The following is a 25,288-nucleotide window of genomic DNA, read 5'->3' as shown; positions in this document are numbered from 1 at the left end:
ATGAATTAGAAATGTGCTAACATTTTAGCTTCCATCTCATTTTTACTTGTTCTTTTTTTTATTATTTTTTTTTTATTTGAACAAAGTCAAATCCTTGGCCTTGCCGTGAGGAAGGGTTCTGTTGCTCTAAAAAGGAAGGTTTCCTCACTCTGGATAAATTACACATCTTGAATATTAGACTTGCCCTCTACTTGTAACAGAAATCTGCAAATTGAGCCAGGCACTAGAGCAGGGGTGGGCAAACTTTTTGACTCGAGGGCCACAATGGGTTCTTAAACTGGACCGGAGGGCCGGAACAAAAGCATGGATGGAGTGTTTGTGTGAACTAATATAAATTCAAAGTAAACATCATTACATAAAAGGGTACGGTCTTTTTTTTTTTAGTTTTATTTATTTCAAACGGGCCGGATCAGGACCGAGGGCCGTAGTTTGCCCACGGCTGCACTAGAGGCACAGAATGGCTCTCATATTTTTTAAGAGAAATTTTTATTTAAAGATAGAATTTTCTTTTTTAAATTTTGAAATCTACAGAGCTAATTACAATCCGAGCCTAATAAAAACAGCTTAGAAACACATACACACCTTTCACAAAAGTATTTATTGCGGTGAACTATTTCCCAAAAGGAAACCCCATCAAATTCCCAATTGACTACCAAGTAAAGTTACTATTCTGCCATACTTTATACATGGTCCACATTTCCTTTATTAGCATTTCCTAATAAATCCGTGAAAGAAAATGGAGCCAAACCATGCATTCCACAAACTGCCACCTCACCTTTAATTGGAAATTTCTCAAGATAACTTGGCATGATTTTTCATGCAATGGCAGGCTTAAAAATCCTCAGAAGAAATACATGCATCTTCATTCAACTCATAGGCTTTCTTATTAAGTGCCAGATGAAAGCGGGTAACAGTAGACTATCATAAGTGAAAAAATAAATATGCGAATTGCTTATTATGTTTGTAGTTCTAGTCCTAAATGGTAATTGTTTAAAATAGGCAAACATGTGGTTATGTTTTTAACTGCATTTGAAATGAGCAAATCTTACATTTCTCCCTGGGGAGTATGACTCAGTCAACACTTTAATAAGGCCAGTGATCAAGGGAAAACTTGCTCAGGGTTAGAAAACCTAATCTAGTTGCAGTTTTTAGCTTGAAATTTATATAAGAAAATATGGCAAGATTTACCTACAGGCATTACATAGTATTTACTCTTTCATCATTTAAAGATAGAAAGTTAGATGTCTGACTTGTATATAAAAGTAGCAACATTATACTCACATTTTCCATTAATGGAAGAATTGTTCTTTGAAGGCTCACTGAATGCAGTGTGGATTCATGGAAATGCTACATTTGAATAATTGATGCCTCTCAGTGGGATTTTTGTTTCTCTGATTTTCACCAAACGAGATCAGAAATTTAGAGGAAATTTGAATTTATGTCCTTGTTACTCTCCAGAAAAAAATTTCTGAAGGTATGGAAATATAATAGAAAAATACTAATTTTGCATACTCCCCAACTACACTGATTCTTGGTGGGCATTATTCCAAATACTTTACCTAGAATACTTGCTAGCACGCCTTCCCATCACCTCCATCTACTTAAAAGAGCATTGTGATCTCCTGATAATTTGATGTTGCAGAGTCTATAACAGGGGTCCTCAAACTATGGCCCGTGGGCCACATGCGGCCCGCCGAAAACATTTATCTGGCCCGCCGGATGTTTTTGCCGCCGCTGCCTGTCTTGCTTAGCAGCCGACTCGTCCCGGGCCCGCAGTGCGCATGTGTGGAATGTCTGAGGGACAGTGAACTGGCCCCCTGTTTAAAAAGTTTGAGGACCTCTGGTATAACCTCTACTCTAAGCCATATGTTATACTGTACTATTTCCTACCTCCAAATAATAATTTTTAAGAGGAAGTGAAAATTGATGTGAGTACTTAAACATTTTAAATAGCCTTATGTTTTTACTTTTCTTAGAAATGTAAAACTTGGTTGTAGAGCAGATTTCCAGATTGTTGAAGAAATTAAATTACTCTTTTACCCCTAGGTTTTTATGTATTTTCTGTATTTTTTTCTATTTCATATTTTCATTAGGAACATCAAATTTACCATTCCTTCATTAATCTTACTTGATTGTTTCTTATCATTTTGCATAGCAAGGCAAGATATAATGAAAATATTAAGTTTCTGCAATCATGTAAGTTTAGGATCGGAAAACAACTTAGTTTATTCTAACTGCATCCAAAAAGAGATAAAAACATGGAATTTAGGGAAGTGATGAGGAGACACTTTAAGAAAAGTATAACCAGGAATATGAAAGCAACTGATTATGACCTTAGGAAATTGTATTAAAATGTAGAATTTATAGCTAATTAAAATATGTTTGGCAGAAGTATAATTAGTATGCAGCCTTAATTAGTATTACACAAGAACATCAGGGCTAAAATTGCACTTCTGGTGGCTGCATACAGCCAAAAGAATCCCAGGCCATTGGAGCATGGGGTAGAGGTATTGTTTTACTGTTCTTGAAAACCTGAACATGAACTTTTGATACTCATTATGTTTATAACCATCATTTTATTTTATAAATTTAGGTATTTTCTGAAGTTTTGAATGAAGTATAGAGTACTTAGTTCTACCAACTTTGTATTTTCCTTTTTTAGAGGTAGCAAATCTTTGACATACTAAATCCAGCTTCTATAATTTTAAAAAATCATTTTAAAAATCAAACAAAAGAGTATAGCTCTTTCGAAATAGGACACACACAGTAGTTACTTGGTATTTGCAATATTCATGCAGACTCTATGCTTGATGCAATGAAGTAAATATCTTTTTAATTTCTTTCTATTTTGATACATTCAGTCCACACAGATGCTGCTGTTGATGCAGTACTGGCACCAACCCCAGGCTTGCGACCATGAGAATCTCTGCTCCAGGCACCATGAGGACTCCCTGGGTGCACAAACCAGACAGGTTTCCACACAGTGGTGTTTGCTGCACAACATGGAAATCGGCTATGAAATCCCCATAATGAGAGTGTGTATCGGTAAATTCCTTTGCTGTCCATCATCTAGCAGGTAATGTTGTTTTAATGAGTACCAAATGCTCATATACAATTTCTCTGGGTTGAACATTGCAACAAATAAGAGTTATGAAAATTAAAGAACAACACAAAACACGACCAGCTCAGGAATTTGCTGATTCCATTAGAAATACTCAATTGTATCTGAAACGGACCTGTTCTTTGATTGACTACATTTTGATTCAGATTAATATATTAGTTTCTAATAACACACAAATGATGTTACAGCTACAGATGCTAGTTATAAAGACGGTGCAATATTTAAGTTCACAAGTATGTTTAGAAGGTTGTGATTCTTTTCCCCTATTCACACTTGATAAAGTGATGTAATGAAGAAGCTGGGTTTCTAGAGATCTGCAAGTCCAAGTGTGGTCTTTGGAGTGCATTCCCTGAGTGCTTGTTCCGAATGTAAATCCCAGCTCAGCCCCCCTTAACCTGCACCCAATCAAATGAACCACATCTGCATTTCAACAAGACCTTCACGTGATCCCGGTGCTCATGCACCCTTTCCTCAATCACACCTTCCTTAGCTCCAGTATAATAAGCACATTCAGGTTTGCATGCAGGTTTAAATTTAGGTTACAACAGGTACAAGTTAGTTAGATAGTAATCTGGGAAGGAGGACGCAGGGAATGAATGAGGGAGATATTTTTCCTAAATAATAGATGGAAGTAAGAGTAGCAATCCTGGAAGTGTGGAGAAAATTTTCTTCTTCCCTTGGGCCAACACCTTAGTGAAGGAAACACAGTCGACCCTCTGTATCTGTGGGTTCCACATCTTCAGATTCAACCAACCATAGATCAAAAGTATTTGATAAAAAATTACATTGTTGCTAGTATGTACTATGTCCTTAGGCCTATGAATGTTGTGTCTGAACTGAACATGTACAGAATTTTTTTCTTGTCATTATTCCATGAACAATACAGTCTAACAACTATTTATATAGCATTTACTTTGTATTAGGTATTATAAGTAATCTAGAGGTAATTTAAAGTATAAGGGAAATTGTGCATAGGTTATATGCAAATACCACACCATCTATACTATAAAAGGGTAATATGCTAATTAGACCAAGCATCTTCCGGACATCCTTCCGACGTCCTTCCGGGAAAAGCCATGGGGGCGAAGCCGAGGCAGAGGCAGTTAGGGGTGATCAGGCTGACAGGGGAGGGCAGTTAGGGGCAATCAGGCAGGCAGGCAGAGTGGTTAGGGGTAATTAGGCAGGCAGGCAGGTGAACAGTTAGGAGCCAGCAGTCCTGAATTGCGAGAGTGATGTCTGACTGCCCCCTGAGGGATCCCAGATTGTAGAGGGGGCAGGCCAGACTGAGGGAAACCCTCTCCCCGCCCAGGCCTCTAATATATGTGTGTATATATATATATATATATATATATATATATATATATATATGCCTAAGTGACAGTTCGACTGGTATCTATGACGCGCACTGACCACCAGGAGGCAGATGCTCAATACACAGGCATGGAAACATGGAACAAACTGATGAATCTCAGAGGGAAGGTGGGAAGAGATTAACCAAAGATCTTATATGCATACTAGAGGCCTGGTGCATGGATTCATGCACTGGTGAGGTCCCTTGGCCTGACCTGCAGGGATCAGGCTGAAACTGGCAGTCTGACATTCCCTGAGGGGTCCCAGATTGTGAGAGAGTGCAGGCCAAGCCAAGGGACCTCACTGGTGCACGAATCCGTGCACTAGCCTCTAGTTTTATATAAGGAACTTCAGCACCTGAGGGGTCTGGTATCTGATGGGGTTCCTGAAAGCAGTCACCCTGGGCTACTGAGGGACAACTGTCCAATAAAAGAAAATGAGGACTGCATATTAACCATTTTATAAGAAAAATGGGTTTTTTTCTTCAGTTGATTATTTCTACAATAACTGCATCATATATTTTTTATCAAGTAAAGATGCAGATTTACGGATTACATAACTTTAGAAAAATTAGTAGTATCATTGGATTGTTATCTGGGGAAAAACTTAAGAAAGTAGAATAAGCCAGGAGTGAAGGAAGAAAGAGACTTATTGTGCAGTATTTGTGTTACTTGGAATTGGGGCGAGTGGACTCTCCTTGTGTGTTCTTGTCATATGAAGTTTGAACAATAAAATTTGAGGGCTAAAAGATTTTAAGCAACAGTTTGAGATTTTATTACAAGTGTATACAAACTCCCCAAATGGGGAAAAACCTGCTCTCTCTCTAAACAGGGAAAAACCTAATTCTCTGAATCTCTTTGTCTCTGGATTTATAAATGCTGGGAGCTCTTTGTCTCCTTATGACTCTTTCTAATTGGACTCTTCCTTAATTTATGACCACCGTACTCTCCTAATTGGCTACTTTCCTGCAGGGTATCAGTTTCAAAGTTCAAAGATCACCGGTGCCCCCCTCTTCTCTTCCCCTCATCTTGTCACATTCCTTTGTCCTCTGTGAAAGTTAGACAAACATTCTGGCAGCTCCAAGCTGTCTCTGTCCATCCATATACATCCTTCTCCCATGGACCCTCCTTTTCCCTAACTGCCTGTCCTGTCTCTACAATTCCTTCCACTGACATTGAGAAGTATGTGACTTTCATAGCGGAACACCATGAATTCAACCTTCCCTTAAAAGAGGCTACTTTAGCCTGGCCTGTGTGGTTCAGTGGTTGAATATTGATCTATGAACCAGGAGGTCACCGTTCGATTCTGGTCAGGGCACATGCCCATATTTTGGGCTCAACCCCCAGCAGGGGGTGTGTAGGAGGCAGATGATCAATGATTCTCTCTCATCATTGATGTTTCTAGCTCTCTCTCTCTCCCTTCCTCTTGGAAATCAATAAAAAACATTTTTTAAAAAGGCTACTTTTAAAATCATCCCTGAATCATGAAAATATTTCTCATAATGAAAATCTTCCCACAAATCTCATCTTTTTAAATAATACACTGTTCTCATAACAAGAAATTATATATATATATATTTTTTTTAAATATATTTTTATTGATTTTTTACAGAGAAGAAGGGAGAGGGATAGAGAGTTAGAAACATCGATGAGAGAGAATCATCGATCAGCTGCCTCCTGCACACCCCCTACTGGGTATGTGCCCGCAACCAAGGTACATGCCCTTGACCAGAATCGAACCTGGGACCCTTCAGTCCACAGCCCGACGCTCTATCCACTGAGCCAAACCGGTTAGGGCTATATATTTTTATTTAAACTCATAGATACCTTATACTGTAATTGGTGGACTAAGTGAAAAATAGCAGTTACATCAATTCAGTATTTTATATAGGTAATTATTGACCACCTTGGATATAAGAATGCTTCCTTTCTCATGATGAGTTTTCTTGTACAAAAATCTAAAAACTGCTGACTGTGATGAAAATTAACAAGAGAACTTTAAGGAAAAGACTTTACCAGTCACAGTGTCTTTAAATACTGGATATAAGAATAATGGAGTGTTATGGGGGGTTCGTGTTTCAAAATGAGCTACCAGGTGGTAATTAGTGAAGCTGCAACAACACCCTGGTGAGACAGGTATGTTTTATTGCTGACATTTTACAGATGTGAAACGGGCATTAGAGAGTAATGAAGTGTCTGGCCTCAGGGAACCCGGAACACCTGCATCAGCAGAAAGCACTGATTTTTCTGAGAAGTCCGACTGTGATGTAAGTACTAAGGCCGGTGTTAACAAGCACTTACTGGCTGTGTGATTTTGGCAAAGTTACTTAGCTTCCTTAGTTTCCTCATCTGTAGAAAAGGATTATTAGGATCAAATTATTTCATCAATGCAAAACGCTTTTAAAAGTACCTGGCCAACTACTTACTGTCTGTGGATTATTGGCTATGTGTCTTTCTGAGCTCTGGGGATATGAGAATGGACAAAAGGAACCCCTGTCCTCATAGCTTCCATTCTAATTATTAACAGGTGATGGAAAGTGTCTTTCTTATGAACAGGTAGAAATAGGAAGTCCTGGAGGCTTTCTTTCTTTCTTTCTTTCTTTCTTTCTTTCTTTCTTTCTTTCTTTCTTTCTTTCTTTCTTTCTTTCTTTCTTTCTTTCCTTCCTTCCTTCCTTCCTTCCTTCCTTCCTTCCTTCCTTCCTTCCTTCCTTCCTCTCTCTCTCTCTCTCTTTCTCTCTCTCTCTCTCTCTCTCTCTCTCTCTCTCTCTCTCTCTCTCTCTTTCTTTTTTAAGCTTCTAGGGGTAACTTTACAGTGGCTGGTGACTTTTCTCAATTTCCTGTGAATGAGTTCTTCACAAACAGAGAACTTCACTGATTTCTCTAGAATTTGCTGTGTTAGGCACTGGATAGCGTGGGTGACAAAGAGAACAAGACGTGTTCCCCATTCTTCAGGGCTCACAAAATTGTGGAGTCAGATACACACAAAAATGACTCTGATCAAGGCTAATTTGATAAATATAATAAAAGGAGAAAGAAGTAAGAGGTAGAGTGCCATGGACAGAGGGAAAAAGAGCAAAAGTTAAGAATGTGAACAAAACGGTAAAGAGCAGGGGGAAAGATAGATAAGAGAAGAGTATGTTTTATAGTCAGCGGGGTTTTTGATATTTTGTAACTGAAACAGGGTTTGCAACACTTTGCAGGGGAAGACTGAGAGTTGAAAGCAGATGTCTTAGTTCTGTTGAGATAACTTTCTAAGCTCCAGATGGAGCGGTTCCCACCTGGGTGCCATGTCAGCAAACCAAAACTTACACAACTTTCATGTCCCTGTAAATACTCCCCTTGACCAGAGCCACAGTATATCCAGCCAGCCAGTCCCCAAACACCAAGCCAACTCTGGGCTCTATACTTTCCTGCTCCTTCTCAGACTCCTTGGCCCCAGCCAATCAGATGTTTTCTGTTTTTCTCATCCTTCTGCTTTATTGTTGATCCTGTAAAAGCATCCTGCCACCTGCCCCATTTTGTGATTCTCCAAAAGGAGACTGTCTGCTTCTTGAAGTGTTAAATGCAGTTTTTTTGTATCACCTACACTGCTCCCAGTGTTTTAAACAGTACTCATTACAAGTAGGCTCTGCTTTGGAGAAAAGCATAGTTTGCACGGAAATATTAAATATAATTTTTTGGGTAACTTATACTTGGCTTTCTTTGTTATTTTAGTCCCTTTTCATATTCAAACTACATTCATTTGAGTTTTAAAGAATGAAATACTTTAAAAAATATTTTTATTGATTTCAGGGAGGAAGAGAGAGGGAGAGATAGAAATATCAACGATGAGAGAGAATCATTGATTGGCTGCCTCCTGCATGCCCTCTACTGGAGATCAAGCCTGCAACCTGGGTATGTGCCCTTAACCTGAATTGAACCTGGGACCTTTCAGTCCGCAGGCCGATGCTCTATCCACTGAGCCAAACCGGCGAGGGCTGAAATACTTTTTCAGTATGAAAAAAGTATCTAAGAATTGGGGGGATATAATTAACTGAATGGAGAATATCTAATTAGTTATGACCAATATCCTTCTTAACACACACACACACACACACACAGATACACACACACACACACACACACACACACACACACACACACCATAGTGACAGCAGGGTCTTAACTTTTATATATAATTATGTGAAGAACACTGTTCACTGTGGGAAAGTATTTTTAAAAATATGTGTTTCTGTATTTAATTTCAATAGATATAAATGAAAAAATACAGTTATCTGAAAGACAGGATAACTTATCTATATTACTGTATAGACCAAACATATTAGCATTTGGAAACAAAACTGTAAGAGTTTACCTTTCCAGACCCTTATTTTATTGATAAGAAAACAGGACTAAGAAAGGTAAAGTTTGAGCAAAACTCAAATTTTTGAACACCCAGGCCAGTGCCTTCTAATATTACATATTCTATGAGCAAAATTCACTGGTAATAACAGTATGTAGTTTGACCTCAGATATTTAGAGACACTTCACATTCTAAGTGAGTTACTTTCTGATTTACAGAATAATGTTCTTAACACAATGAGAACTTAATAAAACAGCTGAAGTCTTCAGAGAATGGTGTAAATATTGCTTATTTGTGGGTTACTTATGGGTTTGCAATATAGTGTAACTTCGAGTAAAAGGAAATGGAAGGTTTAAATAACATAAATTAAAGTCTAAGGCACCAATATTGAAAACTGAGTAGGCCTGGCCGGTGTGGCTCAGTGGTTGAGCATAAACTATAAACCAGGAGGTCATGGCTTGATTCTGGTCAGGGCACGTGCCTGGGTTGCGAGCTTAATCCACAATAGGGGCATGCAGAAGGCAGCCGATCAATGTATCTCATCATTGATGTTTCTAGCTCTCTCTCCCTCTCCCTTCCACTCTGACATCAATAAAAATATATTAAAAAAGAAAACTGAGTAGAATGTGAATATTATAATGAGCTGAGAATTAAGATTCTCTCATAGTTCTCTGAGCATTGAGGTACCCTAACTGACAGTTGGTGGGCCACCAGGTCCCCATGAGTCACCTTTACTTATTCCTGCTTCCATCGCCCAGATTCTGAGTTTTGCTTTGAAAAGCTGTAACAGCCACCTTCTTTGGAGACCTAAATTTGAACTACTGGAGCCACTACAGAGAACCAGCAGTGCCTGCAATATTGTTTTCCATCCCACATGTACATTTCCATTAAAGCCTGTCGTCAATGATGGATTGGAATCAGAGTGTGGAATCTCAGCTTCTTTGTTTCCGTAGTATGGACTCTGAGATGTAAGCAGATTCCAGAGCTCCCCTTAGTCACTCTGAGTTTGATTGGCATCATCCTTCATACTCCTGCTTCCTCCATTTTCTTACCAGTTCTCCTGGGAGTTTTCTTAATCACTTGTATGCAAATTCCTGCCTCACGGTCTGTTTTTGAGTAACTCAATCTAAGGCAACTATGGAAGCTTTTTAGGGTCCACCCATCCATTCATATTCATCTGCACTGCTCCCTCCCTCTCTCTTCCCTTCCTCACCTTCATTCTGATTTTACATTATATCTTATCCTAATATTTCCCTAATGCTTACTTAAGTAGTATTTAATACTGATTTAGTGTGCTTTTCATCTTCAAGTCTGTTTATAATTCAATTTTACAACCTACTTGAATGGTTGATATCTTCATTCCCATTTTGTAAATATAAAGTCTGAGACATAGGGAGATTAATTGACTTTTTCCTGGCCATAAATATAACAAGAGTCATAAATTTAAAATCTTTAACTTCCAACTTCATGTTCAATCCATTAGCATTAGATCATTGCCACTTTCTTACAAAATAAACTCTTTCGAAATATTATTTATTCCGTAATTAAAACATAACTATTATGTCAATTACCGCCTTTCAGACCTTATTGATTTCTAAAATCTTGATTGGATGAATGTGGTTCCCTTTTTATGGACTCTGTATAATTTGTCCTTAATTGTAAATATTGCAAGTTATCTTCATCTTCAAACATGAAGTAGAAATGACTATAAAATAAGAGTGATTTGCTGTGTATGAAAAATAACTTTTATAAAATGTGAAGAAATATTTTCATTCTGAAAGTTCCTTATATGTGTGTGTGCATTGATTTTTAAATAATCAGCTGACCTGGGAATGTAAAGAAAAAATTTAAAAGTCTGCTATTACCATATATCCCTTAAATAGTCCTTCCAAAATTATAGTGTACTGAAACTTTTTTTTTTGGACCTCACTTGAGGATATTTTCTTATTGATTTTTTTTTTTTTAAGAGAGAGTGAAAGAGAGAAGGAAAGACAGGGAAATATCGATACGAGAGAAACACATCAATTGGTTGCCTCCTGCACACACCCTGACCAGGCAAAGGGGGAGCCTGCAACCCAGGTATGCACCCTTGACCGGAATCGAACCCAGAACCCTTCAGTCCACAGGCCAACGCTCTATCCACTGTGCCAAATGAGCTAAGGCTGTAACTTTAAATTCATTGGCAAGTAATATGACCTATACAAACTCTTTTTAGGTTATAATAATTCCATTTTACTATTTCTTCCCAAGTGAATTTAGAAACAATGTTATGTCAACAGAACTGTTAAGTTGCAGGAATTACTACTTCTTTCTATGTGGTAAAACTCCCTAGAATAAGATAAAGACCTTGTTATCTTTTACTTTAATCTGACATAAAACAAGATAAGTTAATTAAGAAATTATATGCACAATAGTAAATTAGAGAGTATTCAAAAGCATAGTAGGTATGTGGTTAGGCCAAAGAAGAACAGTTTTTAAAGTGAGATAATATAGTATAATAACATGCTCAGTATATACATATATGCACATATATGTATATGTAACTTTTTAGGAAGCTCCAAATAAGACCTACTTTCTCATAGTACTTGATCTCGTAGTCCAGTATGGCTCCATTGGGAAAAGCAGGTGCTTGCCATGATAGGGCAATGCTATTTTGGGATGCCCAGTCCTTCCTTACCATACCTATCAGGGAAGGCGCTGAAATGAAAGAAAATAACTAAGAATTAATTGGCAGGAATCATATTCCATAATCCTTTCTGTAATATTTTTCTTCCCCAAATACATAATTCTTGATGAGCAGGTCATCAAGTATAGGTGTCAGATTAATAAAGTAGCCTTACAATCTTCTCTATTCAATCGAAATAAAGTATCTATAATAATAAAAGCGTAATATGCTAATGAGACTGGGTGACCTCCTGTACGAAGCTGGGGCTGCAAGGGAAGCCCGGGTCCCGGGTGCCGGAAGGAAGCGGTGCTGGCAGCCAGGGGAAGGAAGGCCTACTCTTGCATGAATTTTGTGCATCAGGCCTCTAGTTAAAATGTATTTATAAATACTATCAGGGAACATAGGAAAATTTCAAGTAGTCCAAGAATAAGGACCAGAACTCATCGTCTTTAGTTTTGTGAGAGGAGGACATTTTTCTTAAACTGATTTTGGCTCTACACGAGGTGTGATACACTTGGCTCCTATGTTTTGTTAAATCTAAATCTTCTATAGAAAAATCCTCTGCAATGACAAGATCATTCATATGCTTTTCTTTCAAGACTTAGGACTTTATAAAGCCTTAGTATTTTATAAATGTTTACATCACAAACTTCTTAGACCCTGGCCAGATAGCTCAGTTGGCTAGGCAGTGGTCGGCAAACTGTGGCTCACAAGCCACATGCGGCTCTTTGGCCCCTTGAGTGTGGCTCTTCCACAAAATACCACGTGCGGGCGCGCACGTACAGTGCGATTGAAACTTCGTGGCCCATGCGCAGAAGTCGGTATTTTGTGGAAGAGACACACTCAAGGGGCCAAAGAGCCGCATGTGGCTCGCGAGCCGCAGTTTGCCGACCACTGGGCTAGAGCATCGTCTTGCTAAGCCAAGGGTGCAGATTCCATCCCTGGTCAGGGCAAATACAAGAATCACCCAATGAATGCATAAATAAATAAAACAACAAATGGATGTTTCTCTCTCTGTTCCTTCCTCTCTATAAAACTATTTAGGACTTTATAAAGTGTTAGTACTTCATAAAAATTAATATCACAAACTTCTTAACTACAGTAAATTATTGCTTATCAATGTAAGAATTATTTGCATGGTTTCTGTTACATTTGAATAAAATTGAAATCCTTGACTTCTGAAGTTTATTTTCAGAATCATGTCTTTTTCTCTCTATATATCACTGTTTTAACAATCTAACTTCATCCTAAAGTAATCTTGTATTAAACTCCCAAAATTTACCTAAATTATATATATATTTAAACATTTTTATAACAAAATATTTTTCATTTTAAGTTTTCTACATTTTAAAAGTTTCTTACATAGATGCTAAAACTCATTCATAAAAAGAATAATATAAATTAAATATACTGAGATACTATTCCTTATCTACCAAGTTGGCAAAAAAATCCAAAAGTCTGATGCCAGCTTCTCCGTTGAAAAGGCTGTGGTGGAAATGGACTTTAATGTATAGTTGGGAAAAATGCAAAATGGTACAACTCTTATAAAGGGAAATTCAACAATTTGAAGACAATTCTATGTTCATTTATACTTTGGCTTTTTGGAATTCATCTTAAAGATACATTGCACAAAAAAGTGATACATTTATAAGCCTACTCACTGACAATTGTTTGTAATGATTGGAAACAATTTAAATATCCATCAATACCAGACTATTTAAAAAACCATGCTACATCCATCAGAGAGTTATGATGTAGAAAGGAATTGTGACTATCTATAAATACTACAATGGCATTATTTCAGGATATATTTTTAAGTGATAAAACTAAAGTGGAGAAAAATACATAAAATACAATATAAGGAGAAGTCTAGGAATAGAAAACAATAACAACGGTTACCCCTATAGGATGAGAAGAAAATAGGATGGACACTACAGGTTAAAAGCTAAATGTCTCTGACTACAGCTTCCCTTTAAAGATTTACTTTGGAATCCTGTAAATGTTTTTAAGTGTTAGAAAACAAATTAACATTTTAAAAAGGGAACCCTAGTATACTGCTAATGGGAATACAGACTGGTACAGCAACTGTGGAAAACAGTAAAAGTTAAAAATGGAAGTGTCATTTGACCCAGTGATCCCACGTCTGAGAATATATCCTAAGACTCCTGAAACACCAACCAGAAAGAATGTATGCACCCCTATGTTCATAGCAGCACAATTTACAGTGGCTAAAGTCTGGAAACAGCCCAAGCACCCATCAGTTGACGAGTGGATAAAAATGCTGTGGTACATTTACACAATGGAATACTATGTGGCTGTATAAAAGAAGGAACTCTTACCATTTGTGACAATATTTATGGACTTGGAAAATATTATGCTAAGTGAAATAAGCCAGAGAAAGACAGGTATCACATGATCTCACTTATATGTGTAATCTAATGAATAAAATAAACTGATGAACAAAATAGGTCCAGAGGCATGAATACATGAAATGGACTGACAAATGGCAGAGGGGAGTAGGGTGCAGGGGGATGGGAAAGATTATCCAAAGAACATATATGCATATATACATAGCCTATGGACACAGACAATAATGTGGTGCAGGCTTGGGGCTGAGACAGGTTCGGGGGGAGGGGGCGCAAAGGCAGGAAAATGGGGAGATGTCTGCAATACTGTCAACAATAAAAAAAGCAATTTTGAAAAATTAGAAGAAAAATAAAAGAAAGAAAGCTGTGTATTGAATTGGATGCATAGACTCCAAGAGGAACTACTTAAAGTGACTTTAAAACACAGTAACTTAACATACATCTCAAAGGGATATGTTTTATATATTTTAAAAACTGCAAAAATTATGAAGTTATTTTTAGTAAGGATATTATTGATGGTGGTATTGGCGTTGTAATTCAGAACCTGTGTCTATATATTAAGGGATAAAGCAATGAATAAGTATGTTGGTGTCATTGATAACTAGGGTTTTTCTTTTCTCCTAGCGAGAAAGGAAATACAGATGTCAGTTCAATAAAGTATGTAAAAACTCTACAGTAGTAAACTCAAATTAGAAATATATTCATGAAGTCATGATATCTTCCTAATTCATTTTCAGAAATCCATTCAAATATACCAGTCACTGGTGAGAATAGGATTTGAAAAAAAATTGATTCTCTGTGATCATAGTGAATATACTTTAAATTTCTAAGAAAAACTCAAGTATTAAGTTTGGTGTTTTATGTCTGAATGTTGCTTTTCTATCTTAAGGATAAAATATATTTTTTTAAACTTGTGAGAATGACAAGTTTGGTTCTTCTAAGGAAATTAGTACTTTAGAAACTACATTTAAAACCCTTTCCAGATGTTGGATGAAAGCATCATTATTGGACTAAAACATATTCTTAAACATGAATAATAATTATAGAAATTGCTGAGAAACAGAAAAGTTTGTGATAGAGGCTAAAACAGATATGGATAATGTAAATAAGAAAAAGTGCTCAGATAATTCACTCTTTAATTGAATCATATTCACTACAAATAAGCTACCATTAATAAATTTATCCATGTCGGAAACTACACTAATGTTCTTTGAATTATAATGTAATACTGTATTAAATAGCACTTTATGGAAAAATTAAAACTCTCAAGTGAATTATACAAATTATAAATTGATTTAAGTATGTCAATTTATTACAATTTTTGAAAATGTCTTTTCCATATGTATACATCTTATAGCTAATTTTCAGTTTAATGCATAATGCCATAAAGCCAAATTACCAATGTATCACACTTTGCTTCATAATTATTTAGCATTCAAGATCAAATAATATCTTTTCAAAACATATAAGAAATTCAATTATAGCAGCAGTGTATTAGAATAACTTTTAATTCAAATATAGGTACTATCTTTTCTATTTAAAATTCTTCAATGGTCAATTAAATTTTATGTGTCCTCTCCTATATGTCTATAAAATAGAAATAAAGAGAATCTATTCTCTAGCTATGTAAATTATACATGGAATGTAGGGTCCAAGAATCACATAAAGCCTAAGAAAAATCTTCACTTTTGCACATTTATTTCATAGGTAAATTTCCATATTTTCCATATCTTTAAAATATATATCATTTATATAATTCTATTTTTAAAAATATATCTTTATTGATTTCAGAGAGTAAGGGAGAGTGAAAGAGAGATAGAAACATCAATGATGAGAGAGAATCATTGATTGGCTGCCTCCTGCACATCCCCTAATGAGGATCAAGCCTGCAACCCAGGCATGTGACCTTGACTGGAATCGAACCTGGGACCCTTCAGTCCACAGGCCAATGCTCTATCCACTGAGCCAAACCAGCTAGGGCTATAATTCTATTTTTAACCATATTGTAAACCTCAGTCAACATTTTGATATGGACTCCATCGTTATTACTTTAATAGTTAAATTATTAAATTATGTGGATACTTTATTAAGTCTTTCCTTTAATATTGGATGTTGAAATTCCAATATTTTCCTGTTAATGTTCTCAGATTTTATGGACACATTTTTGATTTTCTTAAATATTTTATAGAGAAAATTGCTTCAATTAATTTGGATTTTCTGCGCCATACTATGTAATAATGTATTGCTTTTGAAAAGAGCTATATCAATACACACTAGGCACACATTTTAAACAGTTATTGAGTTAAAGCAGAGGCTGTTGGAAACAATTTATAAGTCAATATATACCCCAAAGGCTCCCTTTTCTATTTGCTAAGAAAGCCAACACCATACAGAATTTCATTTTAAAACAAAGCTTCAATATAGAAAACCTCAAGTGTTTGTTTGGATTATATTTAATACATTTGTTTTCTGCATAACCCAAGTTTATGGAGCATCTGAATTTGGCATTTTGGGACAACACTGTAGTACCAATGAATATAAAGCAGAAAATACATAATTCCTCAACATAAGAAAAAACTAATTTTAGAGCACAGAAGGACAACTATTGATTTTTACTTATGATTCTAAAAAGTCAGTGAAGGAAAGAAATAGGCAGGGAAATAATATCTTTTGGAGTTTGTCAGATCAGAGGCTCAGTGAAAGACGTGAAGACTCAAGCAATGTTTCCTGAGTAAAATCATGTACTCACTATAGTTCTCAGTAGGATTATATTTCTGATACACAGCCTTTCTTAGGCCTTCAAAATCTTAGCTTTGACCTTCAAGAGAAATGATTGCTACATTCTCTAAAATGGCTTTAAAGCAAACCGTTCTAATTACTACATTTTCTGAATCTCAAATAGTGTAACAAAAGGTCTATTAAAAATGTGAAAAGAAAAGCATGTAACAGAATTAGTTAACAAAAGAGATCTTTTTCACTTCTAGACAATCATTATTTTCTTATGCTTATGTGAAGATACCCAAAGAAATATTAAATTATTCTAATTATTTTGCTCCTAATTAATCTGAGGTTATCCCTATTTTAAAGAGGAGGAAGCTAAAGCTTAGAGGAGTCAGCAATAGTTTAATGATGAGATGTGAAAGTGAGTTTTGATATTAACTCAAAATGTCAAGAAAAAAGTGGAAAATTAACATTTTTGCTGCATTTCCTCTTAAAATCAATCTTAGTGTTGTAATCTGTACAAAATTAAAATCTGTGTTCAAAACTAGAAGTGCAGAATGAGGCAGAGTCACAAATATCTTCTTTGCTTTTGAATCTGTTTTTTGATATTTTTAATATCAAACAATGACACATTTGAATCACATGGGCTTTTATAAAAAATATGTCTTATTTTGGGAATGTAATCAAGATTTATCATATGGGTCATGAGTTTATGTATTTTCCTAAAGATCTATTAAATATTGCCAATAATCATTTACTGAGAATATGGGCATAGTTTATATATTGAGATATGTGTATGTGTGTGAGTACGTGTGTGTTGGGTAAAAAAGAGAAATTAAAGGAAGAGAGAAGGAGAGGACACTCTTGTGCACACGTTTCTGTGACAATGAGAGCCTTAATGGTGAATGTTAAATAATGGAATCTTAGTATTAAGGTAAACCTTATAAGCCATTTCATGTATTTTTCAGCAATGCAGAACAACCCTCACCACAGCCCTGAGAGCTGATTATCCACGTCTTGCTTCAGCAGTTGCAGCAGAGTCTACTTCACAAGGCAATCCATTCCTTTTTGAAAATCTCTAATTGTTAAAAAAGTCTTCACATGAAATTCGTTTTCTTCCTGCAACTTCCCCCTAGTTCCTAATTCTGACCTTCAGCATAAATGAAATTAACTCTTCCACTTTGCTCATCTATCATCCTCTTTCTTATCTCTCTTTTTTCTTCCTTTTCTCCCTTATTTCTCTCCCTCTTTCTTCCTTCCTCTCTTCATTCTTCATTTCCTTTCAGTGCTTTTACCTCTTTTCTTTACCCTTTTCCCTTCTTTTTTACCCTGTGCCTATGTCCAAAAAACTGTGTGTGTGTGTGTGTGTAGTTTTAGGGGAAATACAATCAACAACATGATGAAATGTAAATAAAAAACACTAATCTAATCCTATATAATAAAACCCTAATATGCAAATCGACCAAACAGCAGAACAATCGGCAGAACAACTGGTCGCTATGATGCACACTGACCACCAGGGGCAGACGCTCAACGCAGGAGCTGCCCCCTAGTAGTCAGTGCACTGCTCAGCCAGAGGCCAGGCTCAGAGCTGGTGAGTGGAGCAGCGGTGGAGGGAAACTCTCTTGCCTCTGCAACAGCGCTAAGGAGCAGTGAGCCTTGCTTCTGGCTATATCGGGTCTAAGCCAGCAGGTGGACATCCCCTGAACGGTCTTGGACTGCAAGAGGGGGCAGGCCGGGTTGAAGGACCCCCCTCCTCCAGTGCACAAATTTCATGCACCTGAGCCTCTAGTTAATAAGTAATATTTACCAGGAAGCACAAATCAGAACATACATTTAAGACTGATTGTCCTCATTTTCTGTGATAATGAACCAATGGGCATAACTACAAAGCAAAAACATGTAGTAATGTTTTATTCTATAGATGTTAAGAGACATGCCATAATCAATAACATGATTTCACTGTGAAATTTTGTAAATGTGATATTTATGTGAATTAACATTTTGAAACCTGAGCATACTTCAAAGTATTTGTGATCTATGTCTTGTTTTTTGGACATGTTCGTTAAATGTATTGTGCTTTGGGTAGTATATCTTAAAATATCTGCCACATGTGTTTTTCCTTTGATATTTTTCCCCTATAATCAGAGATAATGATAATATATATTGTTATCTACTTCCCCATATGGTTGAATATGAATTGAAAATATATATGTGATGCTTATATACAGATTTAGCGCTTTATTTATTTCAAATTTCTGTCTCTTTTTATACCTGAGAATAAGACTGTGGTATGTTAAATCATATGACAGCTGTGATATGTGACTAATGGCCCCCCAAATATGTACACATTATAATCTCCAGAATCTGTGAACATTCTTCTATGGTAAAGGGATTTAGCTGTTTTTAAATTAAGGATTTTGAGATGGGGAGATTGACCTGGACTGCCCAATGTAAGTGCAATAGGAAACTTGTCTACTGAAGGGAAGGCTGTGAGCCAAAGGGTGCAGAAGCTACAAAGGGGAAGGAATAGTTTTTCCCTAGACTCTCTGGAAGGAACAAGTGCTCCTGTTACCTTGTAAGACTGATTTTGGTCTTCTGACATCCAGACTGTAAGATAATAAACATGTTCTTTTTAAAATTTTTTTATTTTTACAGAGAGAGAGAGAAAGAGACATTGATGTGAGAGAACATTGATCAGCTGCCTCCTGCACACACCCCGACCGGGGATTGAACCTGAAACCTGGGCATGTGCCCTGACTGGAATTGAACCCGCAACATCTTGGTAACAGAACAACACTCCAACTGAGCCACACAGGCCAGGGCAACATGTTGTTTTTGAGACAAGTTTGTGGTAATTTGTTATAGTAACAATAGGAAACATTTTGGATACATTTACAGTTTAGTAGGGGAAGTGGGGAAGTTTTAAAAAGTAAGTTTCTAAAGCAGGTATAAAAACACCGATTTAATTACATAATTCATTTGATATATTTATTACTTTTTAACAAATATGTTTTTATTGATTTTTAGAGGAAGAGAGGAAGGAAGAGGGAGAGAGAGATAGAAACATCTATGAAAGAGAAACTTCAACATCCATCAGCTGCCTCCTGCACACTCCCTGCTGGGGATCAAGCCCGAAATCAGGCATGTGCCCTGACTGGGAATGGAACCATGACCTCTTGGTTCATAGGTCAATGCTCAACCACTGAGCAGCACCAGCTGGACTATATTTATTAATTTTAAAAAGTATTCATTCTGTTTATTTTTTAAAAAATATTTAAATACCCTGCTCTTATATATTTTTCTTATTTAATCTATAATCTGTCATTTTTTAAAAATTTCTGCCTTTCTTATTGGAAAAAAAGGGATTATTCTCTTTTTGATTATATCACCTTAAGTTATAGGTGATATAGGATTAATTTTTTCAGCCTTTCCTTAGAGTTAATGTTATTACATTTTTTTAAAGAAGCCTTTAGCTTTGAATTTCAAGCATCTCTCCAAAGAAAGTATTAGTATCGGGTAACACAAAGCTTGCTCACTCTATTTCTTCCATGCCATACGATGCAAGCTGGAAGCTTGACAAGACATTGGTGAAAAATGTGTGGAAATATTTGCACACTACTTGTGCAGGCCACAGTGAAAAATCACTTTATTAATGATGAGTCAAAATGATACAGCACTGTCAGCACTTAATTACTAGTATACAGAGTAAGACCTGAAGCATTATCTTTAAAGTTCCTTTTTAATATAATCTGCCTTTTTTACTTCTATTTTATTATTAGTCTTATGACTGGCTCATTTAATGTGCTCACTGTTAAGCTTATCTTTAGGCTGCTGTTTTCAGTAATTTATACCATACACCTCTACTGGCGATTTTATCATTCCAGAGGCATTTGAGAAACTGTTTATATGACAGATGCTATAAAATGCAGTTTCTCTGAAATATAATGAGGGAAATCATATATCTAATTCTCAAATTAGATCAGTCTGAGAATCTGCTGACCTTATTATTACCTGTCAAGTTACAGTAAAAAAAATATGTTGTACCAGTATTTTCTAGGAATTTAAAATACTATTCACTAAAATTGCAGAAAGTTTGCTTGGCCCTGGAAAAAGATCAAGAATTTGCCCGGCTGGTGTGGCTCAGTGGTTGAATGTCGACCCCTAAACCAAAAGGTCATTGGTTCAATTCCTGGTCAGAGCACATGCCCATGTTTCAGGCTCAGGGGCGTGCAGGAGGCAGCACATCAATGTTTTATCTCTCTCTTCCTCTCTCTAAAGTCAATAAAAACATTTTTTTTTTAAAGAATTTGTGCCTTCTCATCTTTATTTCAAATAATTTCCTTATTTATATATTCATAGCATCCCATTATATTAAAATCAAGAACATTGGTTTCTGGTTATTCATCTAGGCAAAAAGTACTATTATTTGAACTGTTCAATTATGTAAGTTACATATGAAAATTATATAAATAGATTTTAAATATAATATGCTAGTTTTATTTGTACACAGTTTCTCATGCTGGGCCTCAGTTGATTCATCAAATAGTTTGCATCTTGTCCCAGGAATAGAAAAATAAGGCAACTTAAATACTATCAAAAAAAAAAAAGAAAGAAAAAATTCTATTACAATAACCAGGAAAATCATGTATAAATAAATGTCTAATATCATCTTAAATAATATTGTGAAAAAAGAAGCAGCAAAGCCATAAAGCTTGCAAAAACATAAATCTTTGAAATAATATAATGAATGAGTAAAGTTTTATATACAAATTTTACTGTTTCATTAAAGAAAGTTTGGATACTTAAAAAGAAATCCATCCAATAGATCTCAATGAAGCTTTTAAAAAAACGATGTAGCCATACAGACATGGGGAAATAAGCATAACATTTAAAGTGGCAAAACAAATTGCAAAATAACATGCATGTTATGATTTAAAATTTTTTGTAAATAGCAAATAGTCCCAAATTATGTAAACAAATTGTGTAACTATCAAAAGCATGTTGTAAGGTTTGGGAATGGATGGTTAAGAACATGATGATCCAGCTCCTCAACCGAAGGCTAATTCAGCAACATTTAAAAAGGTCATTTATGGTGCACCCGCCACAAAGATGACCCTTCTCCTGGGGATGATGAGAACAAAGAAAAGCAAACCGTCCCAGTTTGGGACTAGAAATTCCTGAAAGTTGACCAAAAGGAACACTTTTCGAGTTTATTCTGGTTGTGAACTACTTAGACCTCAAAGGTTTGCTTGGTATTATTTGCAAGACTATCGTCAATATGATCAAGGAGAAAACTCTTCATGAGATTCCCAAGACTTTCAATATAAAAAATTTTACTGAAGAAAAGGAAGCTCAAGTATGCAGAGAACCTGTGTTGGGAAGAGAACTGCAATGTGCCTGACAGGTCTAAGCACTAGTTGTACTACTTTGTTTGTAAGTGTTAATATTGGACAAACAGATTCCAAGATGGTTACTAAGTAGCTTCCAACTCAGTCCTTTTGCTTGCGGACTAGACAGTAGAGCAATTGGCTTGAAAGATCAGTTGAACTGTATCTGATCTGAAATACTGAGAACAGGAAACATGGAGGAAAGACAGGAGGAGACATGGGGAGGGTGAGCTCCCATGGGTAGGTGCCTAGCTGGGAAGCGAAGGAATATTGCAGCAGTGGATCCCCCTCCCCCTGGGAGGGTGGTGTCTCAGCTCCATTCAGGGGTCCCCAATCCAGAGAAACAGAGAAGGGAAGGGGAGTCCCATAGTCGGGTGGTGGGAATCAGTGGGGATTTGATTCACCTGGGAGACTCAGACCACACCATCCAAGGCAAGGAGTGATTTCTTCGTTACAACATCAGCCTGGGAAGGTCATGGCCAGAGACAGACTGCCTGGCTTGGTAAAGTCGCTTGTTCTTGCCCAATTTCAGCACATGGGTGGTACTCCCCCGTCCCCCCCCCCCCCCCCCCCCCCCCTCCCCCCCCGCCTCCCCCCTCCCCCCCCCCCCCCACACACACTGCTTTCTGCCCCATACTGCCATGTTCCAAGGCAAAGGGAAACAGTGCTGTGCTGGAAATTTGCATCCGCACTGGCCGGTTTGATGGCATGGGGGAGAAAGACATTTGGCCTGGCAGAGAGAGGCCCTGCCTAGAAGGGTCTGCAGCACAGAGATTGGAGTGCCAAGTGGGTTGATTTTTTTTTTAATTACCGCCTACTAAGTTTGGTAGGCATTGGGGTGCCAGAGAGCCAGGTAGAGCTGAGTTATTGCGACTGTGTCTCCTAGGCGGGCTTCTGTCCAGGAAACAGATGTGTGCTGGGCCCTGCAGCTGCATTATGGAGAAGCAGATCCACGCTCCCCAGCGAGTTCAGCCAGTGCAGCCCTGAGAAGGAGAGGAAGGGCCCACCACCCCTCCTGTAGGTTACAGACACCACGCCTACTAGTCTGTTCAACCCTGACCAGGTCCCAGATACCTGAGCACAGTTCTGTGGGGGAAGGAAGAGTAGCTCAGAGTAGGGACATTCATGGTGCCAGAGCAGAGGTAGACCCAGCATCTGGGCCCACCAGAATACTCGAGGCTTTGCCCAGTGGAGAGCTTCATGCAGGCTGCCCAGGGCTAGGCAGGTACAGTGAGTGACATTGGCTTGCACTAGAGAGCTTTCTAGGAGGCTCAGGAACCAGGACACCAAGTGGCCTCCTTCAGACATTGGAGCAGGATCCAGCAAGCTCTATAAGCAGCATATTCAAAGGGAGATTGCAGTAGACACCAAAATCTGCTCAGGTGATCTCCTCTTTTTAAAAAATCTCTTTTACTTTTCTATTTATTTTTTTCTTTCTTCTCTTCTCTTCTTCTTCTTTCATATATCTTATTTATCTTTTCCTTTCTTATTATATTCTTTCCTTTTCATTTTTTATTCTTTCATTTTATTTTTCTTTTCCTATTCTATATGTTATTATTATTTTTAAAAATTATTATATTTATTTTTCTCTCTTTTCTTTTCTTTCCTTTCAGAGACTCATTTTTTTTCTTCTCCATTTTTTGCTTCTTATATTTTATTATTCTTTTTTTTGTCTCCTTTTTGTTTTTGTTGTTGGTTGTGTGTGTGTGTGTGTTGTTTTCAGTTTGGTCTTGTTTGATTCTGTCAGTATTTTGTACAACAGTTTGCATGTTGTGGTTAAGATTTAGCCTCATAGTCAGCCAGTTGGAGGGCTGAGCCCACCCATAAAGGGGACAAAGCAATCAAGACCCAATTACAATAGGAGGGCCCACATAACCCATACTAGGGACACTCCTTGAGTATCTAGCTCAGGAGATCAAGGAGACTGTATCACCAGTTCCCACAAGATACCCACTACAGTAGGCAACCCCACCAAGACTAGGAGTCATAGCACTTCTCTCTAATATGTGGAAACAAACACAAAGGAACAGGAAAAACGAGGAAACAAACAAACAAAAAAAACAAGCCCCAAATGAAAAGAAATAAAACAAAACAAAACAGGAGGAATCTCCAGAAAAAGAACTAAATGAAACAGAGGCAAGCAATTTATCAGAGAGTTTGAAGTAATGGTTTTAAGAATGCTCAAGAGCATGAGAAAGAACACAGAACATATGAAAAACAACCAGATGGAAATGAAGAATAACATATCTAAAATAAAGAAAACACTGGAAGGAATAAACAGTAGGGTAAATGAAGTGGAGGATGCAATCAGTGAATTAGAAGACAAAGTAGAAAAATCACTCAAAAAGAGCAGCAAAAAGAAAAATGTATTAACAAACAAGAGGATAGTAAAAGGGAACTTTGGGACAACATAAATGTAACAACATGCATGTCATATGGGTAATGGGGCAGGGGTGGGGTAGGGAGGAAGGCATAGAGAACCTGTTTGAAGACACAATGACAGAAAATGTTCCTAACCTGGTGAAGAAATAAGTCATACAAGTTCAGTCACTCAGAGAGTCCTAATCAAGATGAACTCAAAAAGACACATCACAACACATCATAATTAAAATCACAAAGATTAATGACAAAGACAGAATCTTAAAGGCAGCAAGAGAGATAGTCATTTGCCTACAAGGAAGTTCCATAAGGCTGCCAGTTGATTTCTTTCTCAACAGAAACACTACAGGCCAGAAGTATTCAAAGTAACGAAAAGCAAGGATCTGAGACCAAAACTTCTCTAACCAGTAAGGCTATCATTAAAAATTGAAGGTGAAATAAAAAACTTCCCAGACAAAAAAAAAGGCAAATGGAGTACATTACCCCTAAAGTAGCATTGGAAGAAGTATTAAAGGGACTGTTGTAAGAAGAAGAAAGAGAACGGGGAATATAGGCATAAGAAATAAAAATGGCAACAAGTGCCTTCAATAATAACCTGAAATGTAAATGAATCAAATGCTCTACTAAAAAACTCAGGGTAGCTGAATGGATAAAAAATTATGACCTATATATATGCTGTTTATAAGAGACCCAACTCAGACAAAAGACTCACACTGGTTGAAGGTAAGGGATTAAAAAAAATATTCCATGCAAATGGAAGTGGGAAAAAATCTGGGATAGCAAGACTTACATCTGACAATATAGACTTCACAAAAGGGCTATAACAAGGGACAAAGAAGGTCACTACATAATACAAAAGAAATTGATCCAACAAGAAAATATAGCCATTGTAAACATATAAGTACTCAATATAAGCACCTAAATATATTTAAAAATCTTTTGGTAGACTTTAAGG

General features: G+C 36.8%; 1 protein-coding gene across 1 annotated transcript in view; it reads right to left on the bottom strand.

The window, feature by feature from the left end:
• Positions 1–25,288, bottom strand: part of EPHA6 (EPH receptor A6) — a 955,281-nt gene that overhangs the window by 382,312 nt on the left and 547,681 nt on the right. The window contains exon 6 of the mRNA XM_036349135.1: positions 11,385–11,509. Within this exon, the coding sequence (XP_036205028.1) occupies positions 11,385–11,509 (125 nt within the window). The remainder of the gene's footprint in view (positions 1–11,384; positions 11,510–25,288) is intronic.

Source organism: Myotis myotis, unplaced genomic scaffold (assembly GCF_014108235.1).
Source record: "Myotis myotis isolate mMyoMyo1 unplaced genomic scaffold, mMyoMyo1.p scaffold_m19_p_2, whole genome shotgun sequence".
Taxonomy (NCBI): domain Eukaryota; kingdom Metazoa; phylum Chordata; class Mammalia; order Chiroptera; family Vespertilionidae; genus Myotis; species Myotis myotis.
The sequence above is the reverse complement of the archived record's forward strand: the minus strand, read 5'-3'. Positions and strand labels throughout refer to the sequence as shown.